We start from the raw sequence: 21,053 nt of genomic DNA on the forward strand, positions 1-21,053 counted from the left end.
GGAGGTTTTAATTGGCTAGGTCAGGGGTGGGATACAGGCTAACGGCTTTTTAATAAGCTCCCTGCCCCCATGTGATTCTGGGGGTGGCCAGCCTGCTTGAGACCCATTGGAGCAGCTGGATCAGGACCACGGACAGCACATGTGCCCTCTTCCTTGTCAGTGGGAGGCTACACTGGGTTCTCGCCCTGTGTGCCCTGCCTCGCCAGATGAGTCAGGCTCCGTCTGTCTCACCACCAGAGACTCTCTCACCAGAGAGTCTGTCTCTGAGTACTGGACACCATCTGCCTCCCCAGAAGCCCCTAGCAGGTCCCCTTCCTTTCATGCCAGCCTCCTGTGAGGACAGCTGAATGACAACATGGTGTGAGGCTTGGCCTCCTGCTCTGGGATTGGGCCTGTTTTCTTGGCTCTGGTCTCTCTCTGGGTTCTCTTCCACACTCTACTGTCATCAGCTCTGCCCATTTGCTGGGGGCCCCAAATTTTGCTGGTGGCTTTCACTGGATCAGGCGGGCTCAAGAACTTGGGTCAGACAACGATTGTGGTCGCTATTTCCTACTGTGACATTAGGGGCTTTTCCTATCCCTGTGCTGGCCTAGGAGTGATCTGCTTGTTTTGGGGTGAGGCTTCTGTAACCCCCATATGCTCAATCAGGGCTCTTCTTCTACCCCTTCTACTCCCCACAGTGCCCCAGGACCTGATGGATGTCTCCATGAGCAACCTGCCATCCCTGTGGCAACCCAGTACCCACAAATCCTCTTGCTCATCCTGTTCACAGAGTGGCTCAGGTGATGGTGGCTCAACCAATGGCTGCAAACATGAGAGGTATGAGGGGCTTGAGCTGTGGATGGAGGGAATTGGAAGGATTTACCAAAGATTTAGAATTACTTGCCTTGCACTGACTTCAGAGGCTCTGGAATCATTCAGATCTAAGTTAAATTCTAGCCTTGTGAAGTCCTAGCTGTTGGAGCTTCCTTACATGGAAAAAGAAGGTATGTCGCAGTAGCAAACAGCCCTAAAACCTCAGTGGCTATTACAACAAAGGTTTATTTGTCATGCATGCTATGTGTCTATTATGGATCAGTTGGAGACTATGCTTTCTGCACATCAAAGGCCCCGTTGATGGAGCCAACGCCATCTTGAATATTGCCAATCACAGTGACCGAGGGAAATGACTTGGAGGGACTCGAAGCAGCATTTAAATGCTCCAGGTCAAATGAGGCACCTGTCATTTCCACTCACACCTCATGGCCATGTCTACAAGGAGCCAGGAAGTGAAGTCCCCCCATGCACTTCCAGGCAGAAACCAGAAATATTATTAAATGACAACCACACATGCCTAAATGGGACACTAATGCTTACTTTATATAGCTATTATAAGGACAAATCAAATAATGGTTTGAAGTGGCCAACATGTGGTACATGGTAATGCTCAATAAATTACACACTATTTTATTGTATAAAGTTAAATCCCAAAATCAACTCTTTCTTTGCACATAGAACTGTGGTCTCTTTGGAAGAATGACTCAGCCCATTCATGAGAATGGTCTTGTTTCCTACTGGCCTGGCCTGGCCTGCAGGAGCGGAATCCTTTTTTCCCTTCTGGGCCTCTGTCCCAATGGGTGGTCAGTCTTCAGCTGTAGGAACATCAAGGGCCGGGGTCTGGATTCAGATTTTTTAAGTCTTCTAAGCCCTGGGAAGGTTAGAAACTTTATCACCTGAGCAGATTCTCAGTCTCTCATCCCAGACCTGCTGAAGCAGAATCTGCATTTAACAAGATCCCAAGACCATGTGTACTTTTAAGTTTGAGAAGCACTGATATACCCAAGAGACTATCAAGTTAATGTGCATCAGAATCCCCTGGGGGAGGAAGTAAAACCTACTGATGCCTAGACTACTTCCTGGAGGTCCTGACTGAGTAGGTCTATACGGGGCCCAGGAATCCACGTGGTGGAGAAATTCCAAGTGATTATGGGCTGGTGATTCATGGACCACTGAAAAGTGCTGTTCTAACTTAGTACCCCCTTTCATTGTATCTGTTTACATACTTCTAGTGACAGGGAGCTCACCACCTTGCAGGTAGCTAAGTACACTGTGGGACAGCTGTCAGTGAGATGCTCTTCTCATGTAATCTGAGCAAGCCTGAGTCTTGCCAGCCTGAGGGCACAAAGAGGGTGACTTTAAAGTTTCATGCCTCCAGGTGTACCTGGAGGACTTCAGCCTGCTTTCTACTCAGTGTCCCTGGGTTTTCCTGGGTATCCCTTGGGATGATTTTCCTCTACTCTGTTTTTTGCAAGAAGGTATAACACTCTCTTCAGCAGCCCTTGTTTTCTCCAACGATGCTGGGGCCTTATTCCTCTCTCCTCTTTCAGCCAAAAAAGCCCCCCAGAATTCCCATGCAAGGAGAATCTATGCGGCATCACCTACTTTGCAATCAGCTAGACTCTGAGTCCCAGTTTGGCTCAGTTTGGTTCAGGTGGGTCACTTCAGAAGTCAGAATTCTTTCTGAAAGTGTCAGAAACCCACTTCACACTGGTTCAAGTAAAAAGGAAAATCTGCTGACAGAATTGGAAAGTCCACAGGTGCAGTGGCTTCAGGTATGGCTGGATCCAGATGCTCATAACAGGAATCTCTGTTTTTTTCTTTGGCTCTTGCTTCTGTTTGCCACTATGATGGTTTCATGCTTAGGCAGGCCCTTCTATGCAGTAGCAAAAATGGATCCCAGCTGCCACTGCCCCATATCCCATTGGCTTTGGAACTTAATCAGGGAAAAGAGTGTCTGTTTCTCAGTTATCCCAACAAAAGTCCCAGGGCTGATTCTCATTGGCCCAGGTTGGATTACATCACCATCTCTGGCCCAATCACTGTGATTCCAATGTGAGTCATGCACTAGGCAGAATCATCTCTACCCAAACCATAGGGACAGAGTTATGGAGTGACTCCCAAGCAGATAGCAGAAGGGGCATTGATGCTGTATGAGGAGAAATAATACCCCCACAGCCCCCTTGACCATCTGGCTTTAATCTGCTCCTAGAGATAACGAGTTGTCTCCTCTCCAGGAAACCTGGGCTGTGTGTGGGTCTGCTCTAAGTGTCTCCCTTTCCTCCACCGGCAGGGCTCCCCTGAAGCTTCTCTGTGACAACATGAAGTACCAGATCCTTTCCAGAGCCTTCTATGGATGTGCGTATTGACCTTATTTGCTTTCGTGATCTCCAGAGAACATTCATTGAGTGCCTGCTACATGCCATCAATATCAGGGGAAGGAGCCTGGCTCTGGAGTTTGAACCCATGCTCCTCTATTTCCTAGATGCCTGGTTTTAGTGAATTGATACTAACTTCTCTGAGCCTCAATTTCTTCATCTATAAATTGGAGATAAATATACTTTGATCCTAAGAGAGGGCAGTGAACAATGGGGTTCCTTGGTGGCAGGGGTTTGGTTTAATTGCCATTGCATTCCTAGTGCCCACCTTAGAGTGTTTGTTTTCAAGACTGAATGAGAAGCATGTATAAAGCCCCTGCAGCTAGTGTTGCACATCCATAGGTGCTCATAACTGTGTGTTCCCTTTTCCTGTGGGCAGAAGCAGAAGAGAAAGGTGGCCTGATCCCTTCCCAAGAACTTAAAAATGAAATTCGTAATATAAGTACTCTGATTATTTCATTTTAACAGATGAGGAAACAGAAAGGGGAAAATGACTTGCCCAAGGTCACACAGCTAATAAGCAACAGACTCAAACCCAGGCTTGCCTGATGCAAAGGCTCTGTTTTTCCCCCCACTCTGCTATATCAGTTCTTAGCAGGGTTTAGTTCCCCAGCCTCTCAGCCTAAGTGTGTGTATTTCAGGATTCTAGAAAAATGTTAACACATGCTGCATGGGCCTGTGAAATAGCAGTGCAGGTCCTATCCCTGAGTGCCTGGAGAGGCTGGGAGAGTGTGAGCTCTCCAAGATCAAAGCTTTTGCCTATTCTGTGCTGACCCATCCCCAGTGCCTAATGCAGGCCCTGGCATGGAGCAGGCATTGGGTATTTATGGAACCCAAATGGAAGAGCTTCCTGGAGGAAGGGGAGAGGGTTTAAAGGGATCTTGAATGATGTCATCACATGATGTGGCTCATCCCTGATGGCAGCTGAGAGCCCAGGTGCTGGAACTAGGCAGTTTGGGTTCAAATCCCAACTCCACACTTCCTAGCTATGAAACCTGAGCAGGTGATGAAACCAGCCTGTGCTTCCGTTTCTCCATCTATAAGATGGGGATAAGAGTACCTGCTGTGGCGAGAATTAAATGAGTGAAGTTATGTAAGCTCAGGTGGCAGCTCCCAGGCACATAGTATGTGCTGTGTAAGTGTTAGCCATTATATCATCATCATCATCATCACTGTTGGTAGGGGCGAGTCCTCAGGCTCAGGAAGGTCCAGGGTCCTCTCTGGGAGTTAAGGATGAGATGGTGGGGGAGATCCAGAAGAAAGATATGCAGTCAAAATCAGCAAAAGCCAGTATTTGCTGAGTGCCTCGTGTTCCAGGCACTGTGCCCTCTAGGTGCCCAGGATGGATCGGGTGAAGGTTGGGCAGGCATTCTGTTTAGAGTGCAGGGCCATATTTGAAAGCAAACCAGTGCCCTCAGCATCCTCTTGGGTATGGCTCACTGGGACCTTATTTATCCAGCTCCACTTTTTCTCCCACTCTCTTTCCCTCTATGTGTGGGTTGGAGGCACTCAGAGGCACAGGGAGCCCACCCCTACTCTGCTTCCAGCCTGTGAGTTAAATACCTTGGATTCTAGTGGAGATGGTGTCACCCTGACCAAGGTTGAAAAAGGTGATAGGACCTCCCCATGGTCACGGAGCAATTAAGCAGTCAAGACCCCCTCTGAGCCTAAGCTCCTTACCTGGAAAGGGGGGTGATGAGAACTCGTTGGGTCATGAGGGTTCAGGAAGATTATGGGCAGCATTTTGGAGACTCTGAGACAAGGCATGGAGGGTTGGATGGTGGATGATGACCCTTTCTCTGTCTCCCCCCACAGGGCTTGCCTACTGTAGACACTTGTCCACCGTGAGGACCCACCTGTCAGCCCTGGTCAACCACATGATTGTGTCTCCAGACTTGCCCTGTGATGCTGGACAGGGGCTGACGGCCGGGATCTGGGAGCAGTACCTACAGGACAGCACAGTAAGGCTTGGCCTGGGTCGGCCTGTGGTGGGACTGCAGCGAGTGGGGGGCATCTTGCAATCGAAGGAATAGACCTATCTGCTTGTGGGGACTCAGGATGTTGTGATATCTTTGGGTTCTGCATACCCAAACTCAAGAGTTCCAAGACCCATAGCCTGCTTCTGCCCATTGGGGTGAGGATCAAGGAGGATGGAAAATACACATGCTCTACTGGAAGGAGTAAGAACCCACCAGTGGCTAAGCATTTATTAAGCACCAGCTGTATGCTCAGTCCTGCATGCGGTGCTATGAGTCCCCAGTGAGCAGGAATTCATAATGCGGTCGAATCTACTTAGAATGCTGAGAGGTGGTAAGTTAGAGGGAGACAGCTGTTAAAGCCATCCTAGGGTGCCCCCAAATCATTAGTGTATGCAGAACCAGCTACTAATGTTCACTGTGGATTAATTTGCTTTAAAACAATTTTCTTAGAGCTTAGTTGAGATGAAAAATTCCCAGATAATATTCCCAAATAAGCACAGTATACAAAATTGATTGAAAATTAAGTAGAAATATAAGTTCATTATACCCTGGCTTTTCCTTTTTTCTTTAATAAAAATGAGTTCACACTAGACATGATCTGCATCTTGTTTTTTTCCACTAACAGTACACATTGAACATCATTTTGTGTAGGTTCTCATAGATGCACCTTTCTACTTTCTGTGTGGTGTTCCCGTGTTGGGGTGTACTGTTCTCCCATTGGTGGGCAGTTGAGGGGTTCCCAGGGCTTTGCTCTTTCATGTCACATTGTAGTGGGTATTGGGTACATATGGCTTTGCTCATTCATGCCAGGTTCCCTGAGGGCTAGGTCTGAAAAGAAGAACTGGATCACAGAGTCTGCCCCTAACTTTCTGTTGACCAAACAAACCCTTTGCTCTCCCCTGTCTCCCCACCACAGAGTTACGAGGAGCAGGAGCTGCTGCGCCTCATCTACTATGGGGGCATCCAGCCCGAGATCCGCAAGGCCGTGTGGCCCTTCCTGCTGGGCCACTACCAGTTCGGGATGACAGAAACGGAAAGGAAGGAGGTTGGTTACCCAGAAGGGCATTGGGGTCTTTGGCAACCGATGGAGCCAGGTACTGTGAGGCTGGGGGAGCTCTGGTCCCTTTTGGACCAAGGTGGGGCAGGGAGCTGGGGGGAGCCAGGAAGCTCGAGGGCAGCGCTCTCCCATAGAAATACAGCACAAGCCACGGATGTCATTTTTAAAAAATAAACTTTTATTTTGAGATAATTGTAGATTCACACCCTTCTTTATTATCTTCCTTCTCTCCTTCCTGGCACATAGTAGGTGCTCAGTTAATGTCGGTTGAATGTTATGCCATGAATGTTAGATGGGTGCTTCCAGGGCTCAGGATCCCAGGTCAGAGCCACCTGGTCTTCCCAGTGGCGATGGCTTTCCCCAGGGGTCCCAGCACTTCCGGTGACCTTGCATCTGCCCTGCAGGTGGACGAGCAGATCCATGCCTGCTATGCACAGACCATGTCCGAATGGCTGGGCTGTGAGGCAATTGTGCGGCAGAGGGAGCGGGAGTCCCACGCAGCTGCCCTGGCCAAGTGCTCATCAGGGGCCAGCCTGGATGGTCACCTGCACCGGATGATGCACAGGGACTCCACCATCAGCAACGAGGTGATGGGCGGGTCACCTGAGGGAGTGGAGGGTGGGGTGTGAAAGCCAGGATCCTCTCCATCAGGCTGTGGTAGGAATGGTGAGGGCTGGGTATCGGGCCTGCGGACAGACCTCACCCCTAGTTTTTGGGTGGAAGGAGACTTTGTAGTTTGACAGACCTAAGTTTGAACTCTAGCCCATTTTCTAGCCCTGGAGCCTCAGGCAAGCACCCATACTTCTGGGCTTCAGTTTCCTCATCTGTCAAAGGGAAATAGTCATTTAGAGGGAAGATTTGTGTGCAGCTTAAAGGAGTAGTGTATATAAAGCACCTACCGCAGTGCTAGACTTTTATTTATTCAACAAATGCTTATTGAGTGCCTACCATGTGCCAGGTACTGTCAGGAATGTTCTGAGATATCAGGAATACTTGTGACCAAGTCAGACATATCTGTTCTCACAGAGTCTCCAGTTTAGTGGCCTAAAGCAGGAGCTGAAAAAAAAGTTAATTCTCTTCACTAGTGATGTATCAGCTATCATTTTGCTCCACTAAAACTGCATAACAAGCAATCCTCAAAGGTCAATGGTTTCCAACAACACACATTTCTTTTTTCTCATGAGTCTGTGTGTCAGCCAGGCAGTTCTGAACTCTGAAGGTCAACTAAAGTTTTGTTGACCTTCACAGAGTGCTCTCACCTGCCTGGACTGACTCAGTTGCGCTCCACGTCTTATCCTCCAGCTGGTTACCTGGGTATGTTCTCACAGTGAACGCAGATTATAAAGAGAGACATACACAAGCTCTTTTTCATGCTCTGCCCTGGTGACTTGGCTAACATCCCATTGGCCAAAGCAGGTCACATGGCCAAGCCTAGCATCAGAGTAGCAGGAAGTAGAAGTTATAGGGCCAAAAGCACAAATACAGAGAGGGAGTAAAAAAAAAATCAGGCCATTCATACAAGTTACTCTGCGTCTAACTAAAATGTTAGCCAGAAGTCTCAAGTAGAGAGCAGTGAAAGATGGGGTTTCCTGCTTGCAGGGGTGGGAGGTGGAGGCCCAGGGGCTGGTGGAGTGGCCTCTGAAGAGACTCCTAGGAGCAGACAATGAGACCCCCACCCCTTTCATTTCATAGATAGGAGCCTGAGGCCTTGAGAGGGGACCTCCTGAAGTCAGGAATAGAAATGAAACTAGACTTCTGACTCCCGCCCCAGCAACCCCTCCTGAGCTCAGTGCAGGGGCTCTGAGCCTGGATGCTGCAGCCTCACCCAGGCTCCCGCCTGCCTCTTTTTCTCTCAGTCCTCCCAGAGCTGCAGTTCTGGCCACCAGAACATCCGCCTGCAGAGCGACTCCAGCAGCAGCACACAGGTGACCTTCCCAAGGCCACGCCCCCTACCTGCCCATCACCCTCCCTTCAACCTGGAGCAATAATGGACTTGGATGCCCATTACTCTCCGAATCACTTATGGTTTATTTGTTTTAGCTGTTATACTAGCATTAAAGATTGAGTTTTTAATTATGTAAGTAACATGAATCTATTTTCCCTGTAAAAGAGTTAAAATATTATAGAGAAAGCTAAATTTGGCTTTGACTTTCATCATACAAACTTACGTGCACATAATTTAAGTAAAATATTAGTTAACAACATGAGGAACAGGTTAAACAAAGCATATTATATCCATGTAAATTCCTTAGTAATCCCTCCACAGAGTCAACTGCAATGCTTCCTTGTTTCTTTCTGTATTATTCTGTGCATTTTCATACATATAAATCACTTTTTTATTCTTCACAAATGGGAGCATGTGTTGCACCTTGTTCTGCCTCACTCCTTTTACTGACTGTGTAGTATTCCATCACATGCGTGTTCCATATTTGCACCAGTCCCCTGTTGATGAATATTTAGGTTACTGCTGGAAGCAGTGTCCATCCTGGTCCATCTGTCTTTGTGCACCTTGTCTTCAGGTGTTCGAGTCTGTGGACGAAGTGGAGCAGGTGGAGACAGAAGGCAAGTTGGAGGAGAAACAGCCGAAGATCCCCAATGGGAACCTGGTGAATGGCACCTGCTCCCCGGACTCCGGCCATCCTTCCTCCCACAACTTCTCCTCTGGCCTCTCGGAGCACTCGGAGCCCAGCCTGAGCACAGAGGACAGTGTCATGGACGCCCAGCGCAGTGCCTCCCTGGCGCTTCGACCTGGGGACAGCAGCGTGGATGAAGGGCAGAGTAGCGAGGCCACCACTTCCCGGGACGAAGCTCCGCGTGAGCAGCTGGCCGTGCAGGACAGCCTGGAGAGTGACCTCCTCGCCAATGAGAGCATGGACGAGTTCATGTCCATCCCAGGCAGCATGGACGTGGCTCTGCCTGAAAAGGAGGGCCCCCCGATGGAGGGCTGGGGGGGCAGCGAGGTGAAGTGCAGCCGGGTGGACAGTGAGGACAATCTCTCAGAGGAGCCCGAGATGGAAAGTCTCTTCCCAGCCTTGGCTTCTCTGGCCGTGAGCACAGCTGCCAACAACGAGACATCCCCTGTGTCATCCAGCGGTGTCACCTACTCCGTAAGTGTCTAGAATTCTCCACTCAGTTTCCTACAGCTGCAGTAGGGAGAGAGTGTACTCCAAACCTCAGTTTCCACACAACCCTGGTTCATTGCATTTTCCCTATCACAGAGAGTTCACTATGGAAACCCATTTGGGGGAATGATGATAAAATACTTAAAGAACACAGCCTTAGGAGTCAAACAGTCCTGGGTTTAAGGTGACCAGTTTAGACAGGTCCCTTCATCTTCCTGAGCCTCAGTTTCCCTATCTGTCTTTCTGGGTTGTTTTCAAAATTACTGAGTCAGGTCCTCTGGGCCTACCACACCGTGAGCACTCGATCAATCAATAGCAGCCTTGACGATGAGCATCTTGACTTACACGCAGGTCCAATATCTTTTAAATCTTTGGGTTTGGCTCTTTGGGGTCCTGCCTTAATGTGGAAAGTCTCACTAGATTCCTTACCTTGAGGGTGGGGGAACCACAACACCATTAAATCCAAGCTTAAATGTTCTCGTGTTGGCAGCTTCCCTCAAGCAAATGCCAGCTTTGGTGTTTTCTTGCCTTTTTGGATTAATTTTGGCCTTTAAATGTTCTTTTTTTTCCTTGCCATATTGAGCCATGTCATCAGGATTTTTGGGTCCAGGCATCAGGTCCAGCGTATTTCCAGAATCAGACTTCTGTTCAGTTCTTCCACTTCTTATCCAGTCTTCAGCGGAGAGGGACATACTTCCAGCTACAGTTAGAACTCTCTTTTAGTTTCTTCCTCTATAAAATGGAAGTAATACATCCATGCACCTCATAGGAATGTTTGTGTTATCAAAGAAAAAAATTAAAAGAATATTCCTCATACAAAGTGAAAGAGGATTTCTTAGAAAACCAACAACAAAAACCAAATCAAACCCTCAACTGGGCCAGGTAGAGGATGTCCTTAGAGTGTCAACAGGAGAGGGGAAGGGGAGGGGCGAGAATCTCTAAAATTAGCCTCTGAGAGGAGTTGGGGGTAATTGTTTTCTTCCCCTCCTGTGGGCCGGCAGCCGGAGCTGCTGGACCTGTACACAGTGAACCTGCACCGCATCGAGAAGGACGTGCAGAGGTGCGACCGCAACTACTGGTACTTCACGCCCGCCAACCTGGAGAAGCTGCGCAACATCATGTGCAGGTGGCTGGGGCGGGGCAGGGCTGCATCTGTAGGGGATCAGATCGGACGGGGAGGGTAGAATGTGGGCTGCAGAGAGCCCAGCTAGAACTGCAGCCTCTGCCGCTGGCACCATGCCCACCAGATCTTGTTCCAGCCCACACTGACAATATAACAGTCATAGTAGTGTTAATAATAGAGGACATTTATTAAGCACATACTGTATAATAGGCTCTATCCTGAGCCCTTTACTGACATCATCTCACTTAATCCTCACAATAAGCCTCTGAGATAAGTATTACCCCCTTTATAGGCGAGGAAATGGAGACTCAGGGGGTACGGCATTGCTCAAAGTCCTCCAGCTGGGCAGTGGCTGAGCGGGAACTCACCCCCACATCTCTGGGGCTCTGGAATCTGTGCTTTATTTTATTAAGCCAAGATCTGGGGCTACTTACTACTTTTCATTAAGAATTATTTTTATTTCTAAAAGTACGGAAGTAATCCATGCTGATTAAAAACCTAAATCAACCAAGGAAATCAGTTCATAGATATAAAGAGAAACTTCTCCCATATCCAGTCATCAATACCATTCACCAGAAGAATTAAGTTACTGCTAATATGTTAGGGAATATTCTTCTAAAGCTATATATATATATAATATATATATATATATATATATATATATATATATATATATATATATATAATAGATAGTATATTATGTGATATATAATATCATGTTTTATAGTGTAAAATTTTTTTGCCTACATAGAATTATACTACAAACTTTTTTTCTACAACTTGATTTTTGCACTCAGTAATGCATCCTGGACTTCTTTCCATGCTACTCTAACTTGATTTGGCAAACTACGATGGCCCACAGGCCAGCTCTAGCCCATCACTTGTTTCTGTAAATAAAGCTTTATTAGAACCCAGCCATGCCCATTTGTTTGCATAGTGCTGTGACTGCTTCTGCAGAGTTGAGCAGTTGAGAAGATGTGGCCTACAAAGCTGAAAATAATTGTTGTCTAGACCTCTCGGAAAAGGTTTACTAATCCCTGCTCTAGCACATTCTTATTAATAAGCACCACTGTTTAACTATTCTCTATTACTGTCCCCCAAGCAGCCAAAATTTAGTCTAGGAAATACAAATATAATGTAACATACTACTGTTACATTAAAATGAAAAAGTACTGGGGGAGAAGGAAGGATAGACTGATTTTTGCTAGGTTATGGCATTGGGAAAAATCATGGAAGACACCATAGAGGTGGTGACAATCGAGATGGACTTAGATAAAATTAGGAAAAACTGAAGAAACCATTTGGCCTACAGGTTAGGAGCACATACCCTGGGCTGAGATTGCCTGGGTTCAAATCCTGCCTCTGTCCTTTATTATTAGGCATATGACTGTGTGTGTCACTTATCTCTGCCTGTCTCCATTTGTGAAATGGATAATAGTTCCTTTTTTGTGTTATTCTGAAAATTAAATGATGCAATATATGTATAGTAGGCTGAGTAAACAGTAAATGATCAGTAAATATTCACTACTTTTAAGTGGCAGATGGGAATTTAAGACAGGGAACTGCAGAAGCACAGGGGCATGAGCATGTGCTTTATTTGTACAAGTTAAATACTTCCCTGTGGCCAGAGAGGAAGAAGTACTGGGAAGTGATGGGTGAGACTGAATATGGAAGGGAAGAGACTGTAAATGCCTTGCGCCCCCATTTCCTAGTAAGGAGCTTGGATATTGTCTTGTTACATAGTGGAAGGCTGTGAAGGTTTTGAGCATTCAGTGACCTCGATGAGCTAGACTTTGGGAAGGTCATCCTGGTGTTGAGCATGTGATGTTTCAAGAGAGTGAGATTGGGGATGGGGATGCAGGCAGGAGGTTGAGGGTGTGGTCCAGGTGAGGGGTAGGGAACTGGACCACAGAGGAGGCAAAGGAAGAATGGGTTGGAGAAGCAGGTTGTGAGTGTCCACACTGAGCCCCTGTGTCTCTCTCCTAGCTACATCTGGCAGCACATTGAGATAGGCTATGTCCAGGGCATGTGTGACCTCCTGGCTCCACTGCTGGTCATTCTGGATGACGGTGAGTGTGTTCTCCTGCCCAAGGGCTGGGGGTGCAGTTTCCTTCCTACTGCAGGGGCGGGGTGGGGGTGAACTTCACTTTGTGTCAGGACAGGTGCTTAGAAGGCCTGTCTGGTGAACATATCAGGGTCCTCATGAAATAAAAAGTCCTCTGTCCATGATGGCCAGTGCTGAGTGCCAAGTGCCCGCCACCCAGCCAGGCCGTTGCTAGCCACTGATGGTACAAACAGGAATGGGAATGAAAAGAAAAACCCAGGCCCAGATTAGAATGACACGTGACCTATGTGGTCTTTCTCCCAGTAACCCATAATCCCAGTCTTATCATGATAAAAACATCAGACAGATTCCAGTAGAGAGGCATTCTAGAAAATACCTGACAGATACTCTTCAAAACTCTGAAGGTCATAAAAAACAAGGAAAGCCTGAGAAACTTTCATAGCCAAGTGGAAGCTAAGGAGACATGACAACCATGTCTACCCTAGATGGGTTCTTGGAACAGAAGAGGCACATTAGGGTAAAAACTATGGTCTTCAGTAAATAATATATTATCAGTGGGCCATCAGTTACAACAAATGTACCACATTACATAGAAGATGTTCGTAATGGGGGAAGCTGGGTGTGGGCGCATATGGAAATTCTCTCTACTCTGTTCTCAGTTGTTCTGTACATTTAAACTGTTTTTAAAAATAGTCTTTAAAAAAATGAATGAGATCCTACTGTGCCTTGGGAAACCTTATAACTCTCCCCAAAATGACTAGGTGTTAAGAGAAAAAAGGTACCCCTTTTAAATAAATTTTTTAAACAGTGGGTTAAACAGTATAAAATAGATTTCTTTATTGTAGGACTTCTCAGAGCTTTCTCTTTTCTTTTTGTTTTTTAACGGTACAAACAGCATTTGGTTGCAACAGGAAGTGGAAAAGGAGGGGATACGACACAGATCCTGTGGCGGCTTCAGACTCCGTGGCCGCCCTTGGAAAGCGAGTTTTTTCTTAATATACGTAGTGACTCTTAAAGCAGCTTTTCTCAACATTATTTTAGCATTTCTTTGCATAACGTCCCCAATATTGATGTTGGCTGTTTTAATACAGAAGTTCCCGGACTTGAGAATTTCATGAACCCTGCCTTGAAATGGAATGCACCAGCATTCCATTGTCCTTGTGTTTCTCATTTGTGGCCCAGCTCAGGGCCTTAGACCATCACTTTGGGACCTCCAGTTCCTTGGGCAGTGGTGGAGTTGATGGTTTCTCCTGTGCTCTTTCCCCAGAGGCCCTCACCTTCAGCTGCTTCACGGAGCTTATGAAGAGAATGAACCAGAACTTCCCCCATGGAGGTGCCATGGACACACACTTTGCCAACATGAGGTCACTAATCCAGGTATGATTCAGTCCTATTCAATAATATAACTTATTCCAGCTCAACCCAATGGACCTCAGGTCAACTTAATAGCCACGCCTAGTTTAACTCAACTTAGTAACTCAGCCCAGCTGAGTTGAACTCAGAAACTCAAATCTGCCCAGCCAGCATGGCTCAGTGGTTGAATGTTGACTTGTGAACCAGGAGGTCAGGGTTTGATTCCTGGTCAGGGCACGTGCTTGGGTTGTGGGCTCGATCTCCAGTGTGGGGCGTACAGGGGATAGCCGATCCATGATTCTCATCATTGATGTCTCTATCTCACTCTTCCTCTCTGAAATCAATAAAAATAATTTTAAAAAAACACCTCAAGTCCACTTAACCTCTCAATTGAACTAAAAAAATTTAATTCAGCTCAACCTTAAGTCAACAACTCATCAATTCTACCAGATTCATTTTCACTGAGCATTTACTCAGTCCACGCTCTGTGACCACACAATGACCAAGACATGGCCCCAGCCCTAAAAGGATGTTTGATGGTATTGGTCTTTTTCCTCAAAGTAATGTTTGGGTATATTTATACACACACACACACCACACCCCTTTATTGAGATGCAATCCACATATCATAAAATGTACCCTTTTAAAATGTACAATTCAGTGGGTTTTAGAATATTCACAGTTGTGAAGCCAACATCACAGTCTAATTTCTGAACATTTTCATTCTCACAAGAAGAAACTCCATACCCAGTAACATCAGTTCCTCTCCCCAGCCCCTGGCAACCACAAGCCTACTTTCTGTCTTACACATTTATCTTTTCTGGACATTCCATATAAATGGCATTATACAATATGTTGCTTTTGGGTCAGGCTTCTTTCACTTAGCATAATGTTTTCATGGTTCATCCACGTTGTAGCATGTAGTATTTGTTTTTATTGCCAGATAATATTCCATTGAGTAGATATATATTTTTTTATTTATCGACTCATCTGTTGATGGACATTTGGGTAGTTTCCACTTTCTGGCTATTATGAATAATGTACATTCATGTACAAGTTTTTATGTGGACATATGTTTTCATTTCTCTTGGGGAAATATTGATATTCAGCCACACCATTTTACATTCCTACCAACAGCATATGAGGGTTCCAGTTTTCTTTCCATCCTTTGCTGCCTGTCATTTTTATTATAGTCATCTTAGTGGTATCAAATAGCAACTTATTATGGTTTTATTTGTATTTACCTAATAAGTCATGACATTGAGAATTTCTCATGTGCTTATTGGCCATTTGCATATCTATTTTGGAGAAATGACTGGTAGGTTGAGATAGGCTGATTTCTACTTCAAATCCTTTGCCTACTTTTTACTGCACCTGGTTATTAAGGGCTGTCTGGTGTCTGGTATGGGGATGGACCATCATTTTTCCAGCTGTCCCCTCTGGCCTGGCCTTTTCCCGGGAGGCTGATGCCCACCTTTCCTTCCTCTGACAGATCCTAGACTCAGAGCTCTTTGAGCTGATGCATCAGAATGGGGACTACACTCACTTCTACTTCTGCTACCGCTGGTTCCTGCTGGATTTCAAACGAGGTACAAACTTCAAACTGGGGCCTTGTTCCCAGACTCTTTGTAGCAGAACTTCAGGGAAGAGATACTACAGAGCAAACGCTAGTAGAGGAGAGCAGCACCTGTTTATTGAATTCTCATGATCAGTTCACCTACCTTATCTTGCAGTGACACCATGCAGTAGTATTGTCGCAGTCCCCATTGTACAGATGAGGAAACTGAGACTGAGAAAATTTGAATTCAGAGCTGGGAAGAATAGAGCCAGGATATGAGCTCCCCTCCTCCTAAGACCAGTTCCCTTCCATTCTATTATGCTGCTTATCAGAAACCAAGAACTCTGAAGCCTTTGGAGCATGTTTCACATGGGACTTAGATATTATGTAGAACACAGTAGATTACTATTGTGCTAATTTGGGATGGTACTAAGAATAACATCTAACACCTACGGAGGTGTTCATTAAGTGCCAGGCTCTGTGCTGAGCCATTGTTAGTCTTTTACTACCATCAGCATCACTCCACTTAGAGATGAGGAAAGAGTATCTAGCCCAAGGTCACCTTGATGGAGCTAGAATTCAGACTGAGTTTATTGGACATAGAAAGCCTTGCTCTCTTCTTTTTCTTTTTAAATTACATTTATTGGGGTTACATAGTAACATTATGTAAGTTTTAGTATACAAAGCCTTGCTCTTAACCATTGTTCTATTCTATCTCTTCACTAGACCCAGATGCAGCAGCCAGTTCTGTGTACAGGGGAGAGGGGAGATACACCCCCCCATGGGTGCTAAAAGAAATGGGAGGGTACAGGAAGAGAGGGGGAGACTGGTCAAGGGGTAGAACAGGGATAGGTTAGTGTCAGTCAAACTGCACATGCTCAATTCCTCCACTTGCAGAATGTCAGAGCTGGAAACTTACAACCCACCTTATTTGTTAGCCCATTCTACAGATGGGGAAAACTGAGGCTTTTGATGGTCAAATGGCAGAGTCCAGGTCTCCTAGCTCCTGGCTTGAGCTCTGTCTGCTGCACCAGGACAGAAGCTCAGAGCACAGCAGGCCTGGGGTTTTTCCAGAGGGTGGGCAGCACCATGAGCCCTGTGGCTGACTCTCTCCCCATGTGTGTGTGCGATGGTGTCTGTCTCGGCAGAACTTGTCTATGATGATGTCTTCTCTGTCTGGGAGACCATCTGGGCAGCCAAACACGTGTCATCCACCCACTACGTCCTGTTCATCGCGCTGGCTCTGGTGGAGGTCTACCGTGACATCATCTTGGAGAACAACATGGATTTCACAGACATCATCAAGTTCTTTAATGGTACCCACATGACCGGGGTCTCATCTGAGGGGCGCAGGCTTCCAGAGGGCCCCTTCCTGGGGCCTTGGGAGGGATGGAGATTTACTGAGACTGACACACAGAAGGGGCTGGAGGGGGTTCTGCCCACTTCTTGTGTCTCTTCCCATTGGATGAGTCGAACTCTGGTAATGCTGAGGATATGTTTCCCCCTGGGATCTGGCCGAAGGACCATGGGTGTTGACATCAAGCTCGGGGCAAACCCTGGCTCTGCCACTAGCCAGCTGCGCCCATAGACAAGTCACTTCCCCTCTCTAAACATCTGCTTTCTCATCTGTGAAATGGGGTAACAGTATCTGCTTCAGAGGGTTGGTGTGTGTAGGAAACGCAGGCAAAGGAAGGCAGTTGATGTGAATAGAAAGGGCATAGTCTTGAAAATCAGAACAGATGTGGATTCTGATCCCAGCTCTGCCACTCAGGAGTTGGGGGACCCTAGGCAGATGGCTTCTTGTCTCTGGGCTTCAGATCCTGGAGGATGAAAGTGGCGCTAGACCTCAATCACAGATATGTCAGGAGAGTTAAATGAGACATGAATAAAGCCCATCACATGATAGCTAATCCATACGAGGGGCCCACTGCAGGAAGCTGTTGTTACTGTTTTTACTACTTATGACGTTTTTTAACTAAATAAGGTTTTGGAAAAAGCAAAAGAAGAAGAAAAGCCATCTCTGACCTTCCCCTGGAGACATCATTATTTTATTTTAGAATAATTGTAGATTTACAGGAAGTTGCAAAGAGAGTGCCAGGTGTCCCTGATGCCCTTACCCAGCTACCCCCAGTGCTAAGAAGTACAGTTATTGATGGGCGTGTGCACCTGCTGGGCGTGGCCCACCTTCTCAAGCCTGGCATTCAGTTGACACCACCACCTCCATTCCCTGTGCCACAGGATTTCCACCCGCTGTCTGGAAACCTAGCTGTGCAAAGCTACAAAGTCATCGACAGGAATGCAATGTAGTTTGTGAACTCACTCACACTAGTGTTCAATAGATGTGGCCTATTGCGGTGTTTCCCTCTAAATTTTTCTGGGTTCACAGTGGTGCCCTCAGGTACCTTGGGAACCAGGGTCTTACTGCCTTTTTCCTCTGCTAAATGACTTCCTTATGACATATGTCTAAGTTTATGATTATTCTGCCTTAAAGATTTGACCATTTTGTGTGGCTCTTGATTTATTTATTTATTTATTTATTTATTTATTTATTTATTTATTTATTTTGCTTTCCGTCTTTCCCTCCACTTCTAAGCATCTACTGTGTGCCCAGCATTGCTTTCTTAAAAAGTTCCCAGGCACTGTATTTGTAGGAAGAGGATGGGAAGACCTAACATTTTTAAGCATGCACTGAACCAACATCATCTCATCTGATCTCACAGTAACCTGGTGAAGCAGGTACTATTACAATCCCCATTTTACAGATGAGAAAACTGAGGTCCAGAGGTGCCGGCCTTCCCCAAGGTCTCTGCTTCCAGATCCCTCTGGGGATGAAGTTAGATGACAATGATGGGAAAGCCACAGAGACCCTTCCAGGTGCTGCAAGTGTGTCCCGAGGATGGACACAGAAGGAGGCTCACGATCTGTCGCCTTCTGCTCTTTCAGAAATGGCCGAGCGACACAACACCAAGCAGATCCTGAAGCTGGCCCGGGACCTCGTGTACAAGGTGCAGACTCTGATTGAGAACAAGTGAGGGCCGCCTCGCCCAGGCAGCATCAGCCGAGCTGCCACCTGCCTGTCGTGCCCACTTTTCCTCCCGGCCACCTGGGGAGCGAGGTCCTGGTGTCTGTCTGTGAGCATGGACTTCTGTGCAAAGAGAAACTGGCCCGACTTTGGCCGCCGGGCAAGTGGGGTCGAGGGTTTGCCCCTTGAGTTCAGCCTTACGTTTTCCTGTTTGACCAAAGATCGCCCGTGTCTGGGATTTTTCCTTGGAGGAATTGTCGGTGGACGGAGGGAACATCTTTGTTCAAGGCCTCCAGACGTCTTCTCTCTTCTCTCCCCATCCCTCCAGACTGTCGTGTCAGATGAGACTTGGGATGGGATTGTTTTGGAAGTTGGTGTAGGAGTCTGTGGGGCGCCCTCTGTACTCTGGAAGGGGCCTTTGCAGATGTTCCAGAACAGCCTGGAAGACTGGCTGGCCGCAGGGTTTCTGCACTTGGCACTTTTGCCATTTGGGCTGGGTCATCCTTTTTCTGGAGGGGGGGGGGCGGTTCTGCACATTGTAGGATGTTGGGCAGCATCCCTGGCCTCTACCCACCAGATGCCAGTAGTACCCTCCTCCCCACCCCATTGTGACAACCCAGAATGTCCCCAGATATTGCCAAATGTCCCCACTGGCTTAGAGGAGAGGCTACCAATGTATCTCCCAACCGGTTCTCTTTCTCCCTAAGCTGCCTATGTCCTGAGGCCCCTCCCATTTATTTTATTTTTCTCCAAATATATATATATTTATCGATTCAGAGGCCCCTCCCAATTAGAAAAGGCACGCGGGAGGCCTCACACTTCTCCCCTTGAGGTTGGGGATTCCGTTTGCTGTATTCTCTCATTTTTCTCCTCTACCTGACTCTGGGAGAGACTTCTTTTCAAGAAGGGAATCATCCTGCAGGGCAGTGGGATCCCAGAAGTGTCTGCAGGTGGGAGACAGTCCGGGGCTCTTCTGGGTTCGCCCAGAGTCCCCTGTGGTCCCCCCAGGAAAGACTGCCTCTCCTTCCACACATTGGGTCTGGCGCTCCGGGAGCTTGGAATGTGTGTGTTGGTGCAGCTTTTCCCCAAGTGCCCTTGCTCGCTCAGGACGAAGGAAGAGGAAGACAGGGCAGCCAGGGTGATGGGTGTGTTTGCCACGGTGGCTCAGGCAGGAAATGGTCCCCACCATGTCTTCTCTCAAAGGGTCCCCAGTCCACAAACAGATCCTGAGTTCGGTGGTTCGGCTGCCCACCTGTCCTCCAGGAAAGTGGTCCTGCCCACTGTGTTCTGATAATGCACCGGGATCGGGGGAAACAGAGTCGAGGAACTGCTCTTCCCAAGAATGGCAGGTCGGGTTTGGGAGATGGCAGGAGACACGTAAGCACATTGAAGCATTGACACGGGGTGCTTAGTCCTCCCACCCTGAGCAAGCCAGGACTGGAGAAGTCCCTGTCCTGCGTGCTGGGGAAGCTCTTCTCTCGGTCACAGTGTGAGTCCCAACCTTCCCCTAGTGGGGCTTCCTGGGAGGGACAGGCAGGCCCAGAGGGCCTCTGCTTCCCAATAGCGGACATCCTCTCACCCTGGCTCCCCAACTTCCTTGGATGGGAAAAATGTGCGAAAGGCCCCTCCGAGAAAAGTGTGTTCTGCCACATAGCTGCTCATTGCAGGGGACGTTTCGTTAGCACGACCCAGGTCCTAGACCCTCTGGTTCTTATTTATTTTTTTGACAGACTCGTCACACAGCACAGCACAAGATTTCCTCTCTGCCTTCTCTCGTGGTGTCCAGAGACACATCGTGGTTGTGGCTTGGACTAACTGCTCTCTGTTCAGCTCTCTGCTTATTCAGGTGTCCGTGTGCTGCATCCTCGTGTCCTGGCGTTGAGTGTGTGGGAGTCGTTCTGTCTGCAGCGTGCCCTTTCTCAGTGTTACCAGCACTTCTTGTAACTGTTTACTGAAGAGTTGTGTCTATATAGAAAGAAAACATATATAAACCGAGAGGTGTGTGAATCTGGGTTGTTTTTGTTTCTGTGTTTGGGGGAATTTTTTTAATTTGAAAGAAAGAAATGTTTGTTTCTGAAGACTCCGTCCTCCCGCCGCAGTGGCTCACACCCCCGATGGACACAAAAGTTCAAGGCAGGTGAATCACTCCACACCCTTGTATCTTACTGTTCCCACGAGTAATGCCGCAGAACAAACCACCCCAAGTCTAGTGGCTTAAAGTAGACATTTATTTAGCTTGTGACTCTGTGTCAGCAATATGGGCTGTGTTCAGCTGGGAGGTTCTTCTGGTCTCAGCTGGACTTAATGTGTTTGTGATCAGCTGCTGGGCAGCTGGGCAGCTGGGCTGGCTGTTGGCCAGCCAGTGGGGCAGACGGGGCCCTGTGTCTCGTGTCCTCCAGCCGGCTAGCTCAGGTTGTTTACATGGCCATGACAGCATTTGCAAGACAGTGAGCATCAGGTCATTTCTACCATATTCTCTTGGTCAGAGTAAGTCACATGGCTGAGCTCAGACTCAGAGAATGGAGTAGACTCCACCACCCCATGGGAGGCTTTGGAAAGTGACATTGAAAAGGGGTGTGG

General features: G+C 47.4%; 1 protein-coding gene across 4 annotated transcripts in view; it reads left to right on the forward strand.

Annotated features, from left to right (window-relative positions):
- The window catches only part of SGSM1 (small G protein signaling modulator 1), a 92,927-nt gene extending 72,529 nt beyond the window's left edge, over positions 1-20,398 (forward strand). For 3 of the 4 annotated variants that reach the window (XM_079763094.1, XM_079763096.1, XM_079763097.1), the window contains 13 exons: positions 681-819; positions 3,110-3,174; positions 5,010-5,155; positions 6,090-6,218; positions 6,635-6,817; positions 8,087-8,155; positions 8,750-9,337; positions 10,354-10,478; positions 12,462-12,544; positions 13,808-13,917; positions 15,386-15,482; positions 16,600-16,767; positions 18,395-20,398. In XM_079763094.1, coding sequence (XP_079619220.1) covers positions 681-819; positions 3,110-3,174; positions 5,010-5,155; positions 6,090-6,218; positions 6,635-6,817; positions 8,087-8,155; positions 8,750-9,337; positions 10,354-10,478; positions 12,462-12,544; positions 13,808-13,917; positions 15,386-15,482; positions 16,600-16,767; positions 18,395-18,483 — 1,991 coding nt within the window. In that variant the 3' untranslated portion in view covers positions 18,484-20,398. The remainder of the gene's footprint in view (positions 1-680; positions 820-3,109; positions 3,175-5,009; positions 5,156-6,089; positions 6,219-6,634; positions 6,818-8,086; positions 8,156-8,749; positions 9,338-10,353; positions 10,479-12,461; positions 12,545-13,807; positions 13,918-15,385; positions 15,483-16,599; positions 16,768-18,394) is intronic. The other variant, XM_079763095.1, reaches the window with a different exon arrangement.
- Positions 20,399-21,053: the final 655 nt, after the last annotated feature.

The sequence above is a fragment of the Cnephaeus nilssonii genome (assembly GCF_951640355.1).
Source record: "Cnephaeus nilssonii genome assembly, chromosome: 22".
NCBI lineage: Eukaryota > Metazoa > Chordata > Mammalia > Chiroptera > Vespertilionidae > Cnephaeus > Cnephaeus nilssonii.